The 16,396-nt window shown below is 43.5% G+C and overlaps 1 protein-coding gene across 3 annotated transcripts in view; it reads right to left on the bottom strand.

Moving 5' to 3' along the window:
• LOC117451046 (uncharacterized) overlaps window positions 1-16,047 on the bottom strand; it is a 38,796-nt gene extending 22,749 nt beyond the window's left edge. For 2 of the 3 annotated variants that reach the window (XM_034089140.1, XM_034089133.1), the window contains exon 1: window positions 15,828-16,047. In XM_034089140.1, the coding sequence (XP_033945031.1) occupies window positions 15,828-15,873 (46 nt within the window). In that variant the 5' untranslated portion in view covers window positions 15,874-16,047. Of the gene's footprint in view, window positions 1-211; window positions 854-15,827 lie in introns of those variants that run through there. The other variant, XM_071203821.1, reaches the window with a different exon arrangement.
• Between the last annotated feature and the right edge of the window lie 349 nt (window positions 16,048-16,396).

Below are 16,396 nucleotides of genomic sequence, written 5' to 3' on the forward strand. Positions count from 1 at the left end.
CCTTTTTAAATCAGGTACCCTACAGAAAACCAACATTTGCATACAGACGACATCCTTCTATATTTTACACATTACTTATTAAGTCTCACTGCAACTGTATCTCTTTCAAAAACTCTCCACTTAAACCCTCACAGACAAACATAATCCCCAAGTATCCAGGGGCGGACTGGGACTAAAAATCATGGGTGCTAGTTAGGGATGTCCCGATCACCTTTTTTTGCTCCCGATCCGATTCCGATCATTTGATTTTGACAATCTGCCGATACCGATTTTTCCCGATCCGATCAGTATGCAATGCATTAAGAGAAAAAAAAGGTAACAGATAACGGCTGGTCATCCAACGCGATGAATTCAGCTATCTTGGCTGTTATTTTTGTGGCCTTTTCTCTGTTCCGGGGCAGTTTCTCTTTCCTTTTAAAAGTCTCTGAAAGTGTCGGTTGTTTCAGTGCCGTCACCTGAGTGGCCGCTGTGTACTCAGGGCATGACATTAAGGATTTTGGGAGATGGCCCTGTGGGCCATCTAAGCTAATTTACAGATGGCCCTGAGTCCAATAGAGATGGCCCTGAAAAATGCGCGCGGACGAAATGACTCACGAAAGGTTTGGGGGACCTGCAGGTCTTAGATGCTGTCTGGTGCATTCTCTAGAATTATAAGATGAACCACCACAATATTATATTGTACAATTTCAATTGTATTCTTAATTTCACTTCTTCTTGTTTGTGTTTGCTGATTCAACGACTCAATGGCCCTCTGTCTGTCAGAGGGCCACTGACTGGGGTTGAAGATGGAACATTTTGAAGGGACACTCCCTTTCTGGAGATCTTGGAATCTTTTCTCCAGGTGCTTGATGATCTGCAAACACATACAAAATGTCAAATTATAATCCCTGTCTCTGGACCACCATAAAAAAATCATTTATATCATAACAAATGTGAAATTATATTCCTGTCTCTGGACCACCATAAAAAAAGTATCTATTAAAACATGTTATGCCCATATTTACTTATGAAGAAAATATTTACTTTTGAAGAAAAAATATTGAATATTTACTTTGAAGAAAATATTATTGGGCACATACCTATGACTTTGATTCTCTTTTTTCGGGGGGGGGGCTGCAGCTCAGTCTTTCCAGGTTGTTCACCTTGCTTTGGTGGACTAAGAAACATTGTAATACACTCTGACTTTAAATTATTTGATCATTATGTATTCAGCATCAGAATCCGTAACAAACTGAAAATCCCGCAAAAATGTGGTTGCATTCGATTCATTGTCCGGGTAGTATTCAGTTGCGCCACTTATGTGACAGACAAGAATAGTCAACTCTAATGTCTAACACTTAATGTGGAGAAAGATATGTCCTGTATGGGTTGATTGTGCGTTGATCTGTTGGTAATGCCTAGGGGTTCCGGTGGGCATGTAAACAAATGCATAATGCTGCGCTATACTTTGTGGCCTCACCCAGTTGCATAGCGACACTTATTGTTTAGGTGTCTTTTAATAAGCAGGTAGTCATATCATTAGCTAGAACTAGCTGGATCTGATCGATATGGACATAAACGCGAGTGAAGTCTAATCTGACGGGAGAGAGAGATCAGCTGCTGCTGCTGCTGACGAGTCGACACGCAGCTCTGCATGATCGCATGCAGCGGTGAGCGGAACAAAACACTTCAGGTTAGAATATCACACGTAGCTATTTCAATTACCTCTCAAACTACCTAAACTAGTTATAGATGTGTTTAGTTTTACTGTCGGGTCACTCATTACTGGATCCGCGAGCTGCATGATACTGGCATAATAGATTGCCCGATCGGGCGACCAGCAGGTGAGGCTTCATTGCCCGAGCTAAATGCTAGATGGCCCCGGGCCATCGGGCAGTCCTTAATGTCGAGCCCTGGTACTCGCCGTGTTGTTGTTGGTGTTGGTTTCTCAGGTAGCGTATTAGATTGGTCGTGTTGAACGTAGCTCTGTTCTTTCCACCACGCGGAACCTCTGCCTTGCAAACATTGCATCTGGCTGTTACACTGCCTTCGCTTTCAATTTTATAGTACTTCCAAACTCCTGACCTTTTCTCTGTCCCGACGAGTCACCAGCTGAACGTAGCCTCTCGTTAGCTTGCTGCTACTATTAGACACTGCGCCCACTCTGTTGCTAGATTTCAGAGGAATAAGCAACCAGGTCTGAAAACAAGCCCAAAGAAAGCAACACATACATGATGTTGTGTCATTTTAAACCAAAACTAAGTCCTCAGGATGACTTTAAGACGTGAACATGGTCATTTTTGTTTTGTAACATTAAATAAAATAACAATATTTTATAAAAAATAAATTAAAAATTAAAAGAAAATCCCGATCCCCGATTTTTTTCTCCCGATTCCGATCTTTTGAAAATCACGTGATCGGCTCCGATCCCCGATCACGTGATCGGATCGGGACATCTCTAGTGCTAGTGAATTGTCCGACCGGCCCACTTAGGGATGCATACCGGTATCCGGTATTACCGAAATACCAGTTACTGATGGCTACGGTATACCGTACAGAAATCAGATCCGGTTTCGATACCTTAAAAAAATATATATATATATATTTTTTTTTTTTTATTTAATTTTAAAAGTGAGTCCGTGGCCCGTGATGGCGGGTGTTATAAATTAGATTGCATAATCGTTTTTCTTCATATTTTATGTATTTTTGTTTGTTCAATACTAGAAAGGTAAAAGTCCCACAAATGAACTGATGGGATTTGTTTTCTCTCACCAGTGAAGGCAAATGTTGATTTTAAAGATGAGATGTGTTTGTTTGTGCAATGCCGAGATCTCATGACCTTTATTCTATTATGTATTTGTTCTCTAGTAGAATCTCAGGTTTAACATTAATTATAACGGTGCTATAACGGTCTGTTTGCATTGACAAGATGTGCTATTCACTCGGCACACCTGATGTGGGTGATATTGATAAGATATTAAGATAAGATATTCCATAATCTGTTTTCTTCATATTTTTAATGTATTTTTCATTGTTTGTTCAGTACTAAAAGGTCCAAGAAGTCCCACAATTGAATTTAATATTCATTTGACATATTAACTATATCGTAAAATGCTTCATGGGAGTAATTGTGGGATGATACATTTTCAAAGTATCACGAAATGTATCGGTATCGTTCAGTGGTATCGGTATCGGTATCGTAAAAAAGTCAACGATATGCATCCCTAGGCCCACTTCAGTACCGGCCCATCGGGAATCGTCCCGAACATCCCGATGCTCAGTCCGTCCCTGCAAGTATCCCTGCTGACTATTACAACTCATAATGTTTTCATAATGGGAGATCGGCCCACAACCATTAACAGAATACACCAGGGAACAAATCAGAAACATTAAGTCTGTAATTGGTTGCCAGATTTAGAGTAGCTTTGCTGTCAGATGATGGCTGGTTGAAAGAAACGTCTCTGATGAACATGCACTTGATGTCTTACTGGTTTTCATTCAGTTTAGGTTCATCATATTTTATCAGCAGATGAAACACTATGGAAACTTTCAGCTATGAAAGAAAAAACTCTAGTTTCCCTATGCAGCACAAAGATATTTGCATATGAGCTCATACAAAAAACAGCAGTTTATTTTTACTTCTGCCATACCGTGAGTTTCAAACAAATCAACCAAATTGTATCCGACGTTACAAACAAAGGAATGGATTAGTTTTAACTGCAAAATGTTGAAGTTAATCAAGTACGCTGCTTGATATGAAAACCACCTGTGCTATAATCTTGTTCTCAAGGCATCCAGGCAGGGTGGCCTTGACCGTTCTTTCCCCTCCTTTAAACACCCATATCAACACACACCCGTATCAACACACACACACACACACACCCGTATCAACACACACACACATAACTCTTTCTTCTGTCAACATCAGTGTATTTCTGTTTACGCGAGAAGAAATACTCAATAAGAGTTATGATTGAAATAATGGCTGCTACTGCGGAAATGAATGCTGCTCCCAAAATACGCACGAAACACCATCATGCAACACTCATTTAGTTTAGAGAGTAGCTGCCGGGTCCCGCATGAGCTCAGTCCCCTCCTTTTTATTTTGTATCAATCTTCTCTTTGTTAAAGCTTTTGAAACAGGAAGTGAAATAGAGGGATATGAGGCATGGCTAGAATGGGTGATCTGTTTGGTGTTTTGAGCAAAACACTTCATAGACATGTTTTTTATATATTTGTATATATCTGGCCTATGCTATTACCTAGAAATAGCATGATAGGTGACCTTTAAGAGAAGTGCTGTTCTCCCACACGTTCTACTTTATTCCAACTGGTTCTCTTTTGCAGTTTTTCTCAAAACAGTTATTAATAAAACACAACACTGACCGTCTGTCTCACAGTCGAGTACAGGAATTAGCCCTGTGAACAGTTGGAAGGTGTTCGGTTTCCCGAGAAGTGACTGGAGATGAGAACCCGCTATGCAAGCACTACAACTGACTGTGGTGAAGTGTCAAAAAGGCTTTATTTTGTCCACGACACTGACAAGGAGTTGACGAAGCACACGTAGAGGGAAGACGTGGAGCTGGGCTGATCAGGAGGGGAGGCTGGACGTGGCCGGCAGAGCGGCTGGAGTATGTGGATCACTGAAGAATAAACGAAGAACTGGCGAAGTCTGAAGATGGGAACCAGAGTTTTAAGCAGGTGCAGGTGAGTAGTGGCAATCAGTGAGATGAGCAGCAGCTGAGGAGGTGAGTTGGCGGGAATCGGAATGGAGGTAGCCACGCCCAGCCATGGAGACAGACACACAGACAAACAGACTAAACAAACTAAACAAACACAGAAAGGGGAAAAAGAAGGAGGAAGTACTGCAGATCCTCACAGTACCCCTCCCCCCCTCAACGGGAGACTCCTGGCGACCACCAGGCTTATCTGGATGAGCCCTGTGAAAGGCCCTTATCATCACTGGGTCCAGGACTCGGGAGCGAGGGACCCAGCATCGATCCTCGGGGCCGTAACCCTCCCAGTCCACCAGGTACTGTAAGCCCCTGCCCCGGCGCCTGACGTCCATGAGACGGTGTACCGTGTAGGCAGGATGGTCATCAATGATACGGGGGGGAGGAGGGGGAACGGTTGGAGGGCTCAGATCACTGGTGTGAACAGGCTTAATCTAGGAGACATGAAAGGTGGGATGGATTCTCAAAGTTCTGGGAAGCTTCAGCCGGACTGCAGAGGGGTTAATAATCCTTTGAATGGGGAAGGGGCCAATAAAGCGTGGGGACAGCTTCTTGGACTCAGAGAGGAGAGGAATGTTCCTGGAGGATAACCAGACAGACTGACCTGGGACGTAAGGAGGGGCAGCTTGTCTGTGGCGGTTGGCTGACCGTTGGTTCCGAGCAGAAGTCAGGAGGAGAGCAGCGCGAGTGTCTCTCCAGATCTTCTGACAGCGACGAACATGCTGCTGGACCGAGTGGACTCCTAGTTCTCCCTCCTCTTCAGGGAACAGGGGCGGCTGGTACCCTAAAGAGGCCTCAAACGGGGAGAGACCAGTAGCAGAACAGGTTAGGGCATTATGAGAGTACTCAACCCAGGGAAGATGGGTCCTCCATGTAGAGGGGTTACGGTCAACGATGCAGCGGAGGGCTGATTCCAGGTCCTGGTTGGTTCGCTCAGTTTGACCGTTTGACTGGGGATGATATCCGGATGTTAGACTGACAGAAGCTCTCAGGGATTGACAGAACTCCTTCCACACTCGAGAGGTGAATTGAGGGCCGCGGTCAGAGACTATGTCCGAAGGGATCCCATGTAGCCAGAAAACATGTACCGAGAGGAGTTGGGAGGTCTCCAGGGCTGAAGGAAGCTTAGGAAGAGCTACAAAGTGGGCAGACTTAGAGAACCTGTCAACAATGGTGAGAATTGTGGTGTTACCCTGGGAGGGAGGCAGGCCGGTAACAAAGTCCAAGGCAATGTGTGACCAGGGACGACTAGGAATGGGTAGAAGCTGGAGCAATCCTGCAGGTGTCTGGTGGGAGGACTTACTCTTAGCACACGTGGGACAGGAAGACACAAACTCCTGAGTGTCCTTGTTGACAATTGGCCACCAGAAGTGTCTCTTAAGAAAGGAACGTGTGCGGTTTACTCCGGGATGGATGGAGAACCGGGAACTGTGGATCCACTGTAGGACCTTGGAGCGAGCAGCATCGGGAACGAACTGACGGTTCGGAGGGCCGTTACCCGGGTCTGGTTGCTCTCTCAAAGCCTCCTGGATGGTGTTATCAATCTCCCAAGAGAGGGCGCCTACAACACAACTCTTGGGCAGGATTTAAACAGCAGAGGACTCGGGAGAGTCAGGCGAGTACAGTCTGGATAGAGCATCGGGCTTTACATTCCGGGAACCTGGACGGTATGTGAGGCTAAAGTTGAAACGGCTAAAAAAGAGAGCCCATCTAGCCTGTCGGGAGTTCAGCCGTCTCGCTGACTGGATGTAGGCGAGATTCTTGTGGTCTGTCCAGACCAGGAATGACTGCTTGCTGCCCTCGAGCCAGTGTCTCCACTCCTCTAACGCCAACTTTACTCCCAGAAGCTCCCTGTTTCCAACATCATAATTGCACTCAGCAGGAGAGAGGCGGCGTGAAAAGCAGGCACAAGGATGGAGGATGTTATTAGAACCAGCTGTTTGCAACAAGACAGCACCCACCCCAGTGTCTGACGCATCAACCTCCACAACAAACTGCTTCTCAGGGTCTGGCTGGATGAGGATGGGAGCAGAGGTGAACAGGGACTTGAGTTTGCGAAAAGCCTCATTAGCCTCAGGGGTCCAGAAGAACTTAATGTTGACAGAGGTGAGTCTTGAGAGGGGTGCAGCAACCTTACTGAAGTTCCTGATGAAGCGGCGGTAAAAGTTGGCGAAGCCCAGAAACCTCTGAAGCTCCCTCCTCGTAGTAGGGGTTGGCCACTCCACCACAGCCTTGATCTTTCCAGGATCTGCCTCCACTCTGCCTTGCCTGATGATATAGCCCAGGAAGCTGATCCGGTTCTGGTGGAACTCACACTTCTCAGCCTTGACATAGAGCTTGTTCTCCAGCAGTCTCTGAAGCACCAGGCGGACATGGTTCTCGTTTTCCTCCTGGTTCCTGGAGAAAATCAGGATGTCGTCCAAGTACACAAAGACAAAGCGGTTAAGGAAATCACGCAGGACATCGTTGACCAGAGCCTGAAATACTGCTGGAGCGTTAGTGAGACCAAAAGGCATGACTAGGTACTCAAAATGACCTAAGAGAGTGTTGAAAGCCGTCTTCCATTCATCCCCTTGACGGATACGGATCAGGTGATAGGCGTTCCTGAGGTCAAGCTTGGTGAACAGGGTTGCCTCATGGAGAGGTTCAAAAGCAGAGGTGAGAAGGGGTAATGGGTACTTGTTCTTAACAGTGATGTTGTTTAACCCACGAAAGTCAATGCAAGGAGTGACTTATCCTTCTTACCAACGAAGAAGAACCCGGCACCCACGGGAGAGGAGGAAGGACGAATAATCCCAGAAGCCACTGAGTCAGTGATATATAGCTCCATAGCCTCCTTCTCCGGACGGGACAGGTTGTAGAGGCGGCTGGTGGGTAGAGGAGCCCCAGGAAACAGATCTATGGAGCAGTCGTAGGGCCGGTGAAGAGCAAGGGAGAGAGCCATCTCCTTGCTGAAGACCAATCTCAGGTCGTGGTAGGTCGTAGGGACTCCAGTTAAGTCTACAGAAGCGGCAGAGCAGAAGGCAGGGTTTGGGGAGACCGAGACAGGAGGCACGGCAGATAACAGGCAGTTAGCGAGACAGTTCTGATCCCATTCAATTATCTTTCCCTTAGCCCACTTATGGGTGCGAAGCCACGGATAACCCAATACCAGAGGTGTGGAAGGTGCAGAGATTACCTTTAATTCGATGAGCTCTCTGTGGTTGCTGGAGGTGATCAATGTCAAAGGAGCTGACTGTGCTGTCACTGAGGAAATTATTTGCCCATTAAGTGCATAGGCTGTTAAGAGGTTCATCTAAAGCAGGGGTGGGGAACCTTTTTCCTCTCAAGGGCCATTTACATTTTTTCAACATCCTCCGAGGGCCGTAAAAATGATTGACCTCTGCTTAAAAATACTAAAATCACAGCCCATTCATTTGGCCTTTCTTTCATGCTGTGCAAAGAAAAAGCAACCTCTTAATCCAGATATCTTACCATGACTTTCCTATCAATGTAGACATGATTTAAGTGAGATTTTTTTTTAAATGTTGAAGTTAAAAGCACCAATCTGGTGCACTTTGAGAGCAAAATTAAGAGATCTATGGATACATCTCTCAACACCCAGATGAAACAGAACTGGAATCAGATTTCTTTTTCTTTATGGATATTTTACAAATCACTCCCCTTTCAAACTGTATTCTTGTTCATTTATAACAACTTTTTTTTACTGTCATATAGGATTTTATACCTGTTTTTCCTTTAGTCTCTTATTTTTTTAGAACTATACTGATCATATAAAGATGTGCCTTTACCTCACTGGTTGTAGGAAAAGCTTCTTATATTCGTTAGCATAGCTAGCTAACCAGATGCTAATAACAACAAAGTGATTGACTGTAGGCCTATGATCAGTATGACAGATGAACAGATCGCCACTGGGCTCTCAACTAAAGACACAGCCACGCAAAAACTGCGGCATGTGTATGGCTCCTTATGGATACTGCGATTTGTGAAGTCCCGGCCCGGAGCCGTGTTCTGGTGCTCTCCGTCAGAACTGCATCCCTGTCAGACGAGACATATACCACGTGATGACACATTATGCTCGTGTTGTGTTCAAGGACCCTGACCTTGGCCAGGAAAAACAGGTACTCGCTTGTTTAATTTGTTTGCGGTCTAGATTTCTTTAATTTTGTTCTTTTTTGTGTTTATAAATGACCTCGAGGGCCGTACCAAAAGGTCTCGCGGGCCGTATACGGCCCGGGGGCCAGAGGTTCCCCACCCCTGATCTAAAGGCTCCAGACAGAGTCCCAGCTATTCAGCTAGCTCACGGTCCAAAAAACTATCCTCAGCTCCAGAATCAATGAGGGCTTGTAGAGGCAAAGTCATAGTGTTAACACAGATTTTGGCAGGTATTAGAAAACGACTCAAGGAAGGGGGTAAAGATGATGGCTGTGGACTCGTCAGGACCCCCAATCTCACTGACGAACCTCCACGTTTGGGCGTACTGGACAGTTGGCAATGACATGCCCGGCGTTGCCACAATACATGCATTGGCCAGCACACATCCGGCGCTGACGCTCCTCCGGAGAGAGTCTAGCACGCCCCAGCTGCATAGCCTCCTCGTGAGAAGAGGTGCGCACGCTGGGCGGCGAGAAAACGGAGGGAGACTTAAACACTGAGGGGACAGGGTAGGCGTAAAACTGGGCTTACTGTGTGAGACTGGTGGATTCCGCTGTGTCCGCTCAGCTCGGCGCTCCCGCAAACAACAGTCTAGGTGGGACACCAAGGAAATCAGATCTGGGAGATCCGCTGGAACGTCTCGTGCTGCCAATTCATCCCGGAGCTGATCCTTTAATCCTCTCAAAAACACCGCCTTGAGAGCCGCCTCGTCCCAACGAGCCTCTGCAGCGAGTGTGTGAAACTCGATGGAATACTCAGCTACAGTGCTCTCTACTAACGCCCGAATAAGCTGGTCGTGTTGACCCAGAAGGGAACCCTGACTAGACAGGGCATGATGGACTGTGGCGGGATCCGCTCCAGTGCCTGCGGGGTTCATTATTGGCCAGTTCTTCTGTTAGGTTTCCCGAGAAGTGACTGGAGATGAGAACCCGCTATGCAAGCACTACAACTGAGACTGTGGTGAAGTGTCAAAAAGGCTTTATTTTGTCCACGACACTAACAAGGAGTTGACGAAGCACACGTAGAGGGAAGACGTGGAGCTGGGCTGATCAGGAGGGGAGGCTGGACGTGGCCGGCAGAGCGGCTGGAGTATGTGGATCACTGAAGAATAAACGAAGAACTGGCGAAGTCTGAGGATGGGAACCAGGGTTTTAAGCAGGTGCAGGTGAGTAGTGGCAATCAGTGAGATGAGCAGCAGCTGAGGAGGTGAGTTGGCGGGAATCGGAATGGAGGCAGCCACGCCCAGCCAGGAAGACAGACACGTAGACAAACACAGACAGGGGAAAAGAAGGAGGAAGTACTGCAGATCCTCACAGAAGGGGTTTAATGTAAGAAAAAAGATTACAGAAATGTTGATCTATGGTACCATTTCAGAAACAAAGAAGCTTCTTACTAAGCTTTTAGAAATTAGAATCATAAATGTTTGTCTCTGAAGTATCCTGAAGGGATTTCCATAGAGCGTATTTAGCCGGGATGTTAAGCCACCACATGTTGGCCTTAACAATAGCCACTACTATTCAGGGTTCAGACACAGATTTCTGCTCAAACTAAGAAATCATTTTAATGACCCACGAAGGCTGTTTTGCAAAGATATTTTTGGATGCTGCGATAAAATACAATAGTGGCTTGCATCAATAAAACATAGGGTAGGAAAACATAGAAATAAATGTACTGAAACAAGATATACATTTGTTCAGCTATCAAAGACATTGCATTCTGTTTTGGTTACTATCATATCCCTTGGAGTATTAAAGTACTGCATTAGGGGAATATTGGATATTTGATTGTTGTGTTAAAATAGTTTTTTTGTGTAGCACTAGCCATATGAATTTACTTCTGTGTAGTTATTTTATTTAACAATTTCTAAATAGATTTTTTCTGCGACTTTTCTGCGATACGTCCCCAATAGTATTAGGATATTTTAGGGTATTTTCTATGATATATTTTCAGTGTGAAAATAAGTTTCTATGCGTCACAATAAACTTAACAGTTTGCCTTTAAATAAATGTGTCAAAACGTTTGGAAGTGTGTGTCTGGCCGATTGTTTGTCGTTATTTGTAAAGGTTTTGCATCACATCTTACACCATCTGAAAGGCTGTTTACTTCCCTTTATAATGGTGTCTTGTGTTGTCAGTGATCTGATCTCGTTTACAAGACAAAACATAATTAGATTTCCATCAATAGAAACTATGAAAACAGCATTACCATTGTGGTGGCCTCTGAGTCTCTTTTTCATTAGGGAAATAATTTCAAGGAACAGGAAACACACAGCTAATGAGTGTCTGCGGCGAACACTGAATCGTCTGCCCCTCCTTTCACCAAACAGATCTCACACACACACACACACACACACACACACACACACACACACACACACACACACACACACACACACACACACACACACACACACACACACACACACACACACACACACACACACACACACACACACACACACACACACACACACACACACACACACACACACACACACACACACACACACACACACACACACACACACACACACACACACACACACACACACACACACACACACACACACACACAAATACCAAATGAAAACACACTTATGAAAGTATGCAGCCAAAGTAAAGTCCTCTTCCCTCTGACTCATCCACATCCTTCTTTGCTGACACAATACAGAAACACCACTGTGGTGAGGTCACATTCCACTGAAGGCTACATTTACTCGCTTGTTTCTGATTCACTTTACACAATTTCAGGAAGTTAGTCGAGTTATTAAAGACGAGTTCAGTCAGCACCGCATTAACACCCTCTCAATGTCATGGCGGCACAGTCGGCATATCTTTCATCGCACACAGAAAACACACCTGTTTCAACATTACAATGGCCACGAAATAATAATAACTAAATAAAGCACTTCAAGAGTTTGCCATTTGAGCAAGCACTTACAATGGTTTGGCTTACTTAAAGTATATTTCCAGCTTCCTTGTGGTTCTGAGCTTGTATCGTTATTGTTTATTGTGAGTCGCTTTGGATTAAAGTGTCAGCTAAATGCAATGGGATGCAGTGTTAAACTCATGGTCTACCTAATAGCTATTTTCCAGGATGTCAACAGTATGTTTAGTATAAAGCCTTTGGCACGTGTAACTGTGCTGTTGTTTTGTGAAAGGAGAGAGATATGGTTTGATACTCTGGAAAGAGGAAGACAAGTAGAGCAAGTACACTTTGATTAGAGTCGGTTGAGCAATGAATGAGGTAAAGCAACATAACTTAACTTAGTGGGTTTTTTAATAACTATCAAGCCTTTGTAAAGCTATGAGGAACACAAGAGAGAAGTGCTGCCAAAAGTTTGTCCTCTTAAAAATAAACAAGTTCCGACTTGAGGAGATGAAGTGAAAGCAGAGGTAGGAGCATGGCGTTCGAGAGAGAGAGTCCAAGGACAACAGCATGATGAAGGCGGTAGGAAACTCGCACTGACTGGAGATGAACTTAATTCATGTCTGGAAGAAATAGATGGCAGGAAGAGAAGATTGTGTAATAATGTAGGCGTTCATTTGAGCAGAAATGCTTCCAGCTGCAGGCAGGCACCGAAGGTCAACCTTTGACGAATGATGTTTTTTGTTACCGTTATTAAAATCTTAGTGTTGGAATGATATTTTTAAGTTTCCGTCAACAAATGAGTCCTGTAGGATCATGCCAGAAGTGTTGCGTTGCTTTGAGGTGGTTTTAATCGTCTAAATCAGCATTGACTTGGAAAGATGTAATTGTTCAAGACAGGAAGTATTCAACAAGTTATTTTGTGAGTGTAATTGCGTATCTAAATTCAGAAAGGAAAGGTATCCATCCATCCATCTTCTCCCGCGTATCCGTGGTCGGGTCTCGGGGTAGCAGTTCCAGCAGAGAGCCCCAAGCTTTCTTTTCCCTCATCAGCCAGCTCTGACTGGGGGGTCCCAAGGCGCTCCCAGGCCAGCGAAGAGATATAATCCCTCCACCTGGTCCTAGGTCTACCCCTCGGTCTCTTCCCAGCTGGATGTGCCTGGAACACCTCCCTAGGGAGGCGCCCAGGTGGCATCCTAACTAGGTTCCCGAACCACCTCAACTGGCTCCTTTCGATGCAAAGGAGGAGCACCGGAAAGGTGTCCAAGGTATCCTTGGATGATAAAGTCCTTGATGTTACTTGATTAGGGCTGCAACAAACGACTAATTTGATAATCGATTAATCTATCGATTAATGAAACGATTAATCGACTATTCGGACTATTACTGTATGCCTTGCACAATTTCTCAAACGCTCTTATTTAGCCATCAACTTTTAGATTTAGCTTGAGGTTGTTTTAGGCATGTGGAAACTAACAATGAAGACAATAAAGATGAATACTTGATTCCAAAATACATATATTATTGAAATAACTTAAATTGTGAACAAAACTAACATTGCTTTTTATTCAAATTAAATAAATAATATTTCACATCAAAAGAAACAACAGTGTTTTAACAAATCGTATTAAATAATCTGATGACAGAACTGTAAACAGATTAGCTGAAACTTTAACAAACTAAATAATAATAATAATAATATATAATATTTTTATAGCGCCTTTCAGGAAACCCAAGGTCGCTTTACAAGTCGGGTAGGGGGGGGGGAGTAGGGGAAAAAAGGCAGACAGGTTAAGGGGGTGGGGGGGGGAGTAGCGGACAAATAAACCTATTAAACTAACTATACAGTGGGGAAAGCCTTGGTAAAAAGGTGCGTTTTGAGGGCTTTTTTGAAAATGTCCAGGGTTGGGGCGCTGCGGATTTCGGGGGGGAGAGAGTTCCAGCGGGTGGGAGATGCCACACTGAAGGCTCTGTCACCAAAAGTCCGCAAATAACTCTGTTACCTCTAATCATAATCATAATGTAGTTAGCTCCCTGTGTTGCTGCTAGCATACATAACACCTGAGGTGGACACGTTACTCGTGGACGGGGCTACAGAGCTACTAGAAAGACAGTCGAACCCGGTGCATTCCTCCGTCTGGATGTGGAGCACTTTTGATAAATGTTTAGACAAATAGCTCGTGTTACCGCCCTTACATGCTAAACTCTTATTCCACTTTTGGTAACGAGCATTCTCCACATCGAGACGGGTAAAGTTTAACCACCTCGGAGTGCGTTCTCTCCGCCATCTCCCACGTGTGTGTGTTGCTGCATGTTGCAGCTGCCCGTGTGTAAACTGCCCCGCCCCCTCGCAAGCAGGCGGGGGAGAGAAAGATCGAAAATACATCATAGACGCATTTGTTTGTCTTTTTGCATATTAGAAACGAGTTGGCGACACTAAGACTGCGATATAATGTCTTTGTAGCAATAATACATGACATATATTTTTTAAATGTCTCCAGTACCGATACAAAGACCAATAAAGTTAGAGCTTAACGGGGCGTAAAACACACGTGATGACGTCACCAACGAATCGACGACTGAATTAGTTGGCAACTAATTTGGTAAGCGATTTTAATCGATTAAGTCGATTAGTTGTTGCACCCCTATACTTGATGATAAAGTATGTATAACGAGCATTGTCATGGACATGGACAATGTCAAGGTCCTGTTCTCTGTAACCAAAGATTGTGATTAAAATGTCAAGGACAGGATCTATTAAAGAGAAGCATTCAGTTTTGTTTCAGCCAAGAATCATATCCAAAATGTCTTTCCTAATTCTCAGTGTAATATTCAACTTTACAGTGCTTTTGTTACACCAAATAGTTAGTTGTACAGCTGTTTGGATGTAGTAAGTGTCAGTAAATAAACACTTTTGATTTGTCTGAGATTCCAACAATGCTTTAATTCAACCTTTTAAACATGAATGAATTATCAGATGTGTCTTTATGAGAGCTGCAACTGTGGTCAAACCAGTTCCTGTGCATTCTTGTGGGGTAGGGATAACTTATTTCCCTGTCAAATGTTTTTTCTAGATGGGTTTATGGCTTGCTGCCTGCTGACTCTAAACATCAACGTAAACTATTTAACGTCAGGTTGTAGATTAGAAGTGAAGATATGGCACGTGAGGATTAGAGCAATGCTGGGCTGATGTTAAGCGTAAAGGAGACAAGTGTATGTCACACATGGGATGTAAGATAACAATGGCAAAGAATCACACGTTTTGAAGTCACCAGATATGATTACATAGCTGCAAAATGAGTTATATATACAAGTTTGATTGTGTTACTTTTGCAAAATGTTCTTTTAACAGTTCTAAAAATCTCTGACACTGCTTTATAGAATAAGCTTTTTATTGTGAATTACTGTGTGTCTATATATATTATACATATGTTTTCATTATAATAATGCATTCTTTAATGTGTTCATCAAAGCTGGTGAAGGTGCAGCTAGTCTGAAGTACTTTGTAGACTGCAGGGTAGCTGGTGGATTTACTCCAGGTGGAACTAAAGTCTGATTTAACACTTGATTATATTTCACATCATTCATCCACATCTGTGAAGTCACTAAAGGTATTAAATACATGTAGTGGAGTAAAAGTACACCATGTACCTCTGAACTGTAGTGGAGTAGATGTATGAAGTAGCATAAAATGAAATTCACAAGTAAAGTACAAGTACCTCAAATGAAATTGAGTAAATGTACTTAGTAACTTTACAACAATAGTTACCAGCTTTCATAAACACTTTAATGCATCAATAATTATAAAACATATCATATATATTATTCTGAAATGGACCAATCTTCACAATAACTACTTTTACTTTAGGTATTTTAAGTATATTTTGATGCTAATACTTTTGTTAGTTTACTTGACAAACATTTTGAATGCAGGACTTTTAGTGAAACAGAGTATTCCTACACTCTGGTACTTTTACTTTTACCTCAGTTCAAGATTTGAGTACTTTTCCTCCCACCTCCAGACCCTGTGTCTCCACCTCCTCTCCCCCAGAAAAAGCACCAGTTGATCGGCTGTCTCTCTGTGTTACTCACCGCCTCCTAAGCCCAGCAGCCGGCAGATATCTCTGGTGAACTTCATCAGGTTTTTCCGTCCTGCATTATCGACACACACTAAATAAAATCTAAACTCTCACAAAGTAAAAGACGACACGTTTTCAGTCGTCATTTAAAGTTGAAATTTCGCCGGTTAGGCTACCGTTTACTGTAAAAATTCCGCCCGTTGGTCCTCCTTCAAATCAAGTCACCAACTGTCGAGCTAACGGCCGTAATGACGAAGACGACTTCCGGTACGCACTTTTAACAATAAAACAATGACGTACGGAATTTGAGACTTCCGGTTTAATGAAAATATCAAAATAAAACCAATAAATAAAAATGGGAAAACTTCTTAAAACGGTTTAAATGATAAAGTGAGTAAATGTAATAATTTTAAATACCTCTTAAGTTATTTATCTTGTGTATTTTGTATGTGTCTATACAATTTGGCCAATTGATTAATAATAATAATAAAAAAATGAATAATAATAAATGACGTGGAAAATGTAAGACTTCCGGTTTAAACTAAACATCCAAATAAATAGATACGATTTTTATTGATCCCA

Source organism: Pseudochaenichthys georgianus, chromosome 1, assembly GCF_902827115.2.
Source record: "Pseudochaenichthys georgianus chromosome 1, fPseGeo1.2, whole genome shotgun sequence".
NCBI classification, from domain to species: domain Eukaryota; kingdom Metazoa; phylum Chordata; class Actinopteri; order Perciformes; family Channichthyidae; genus Pseudochaenichthys; species Pseudochaenichthys georgianus.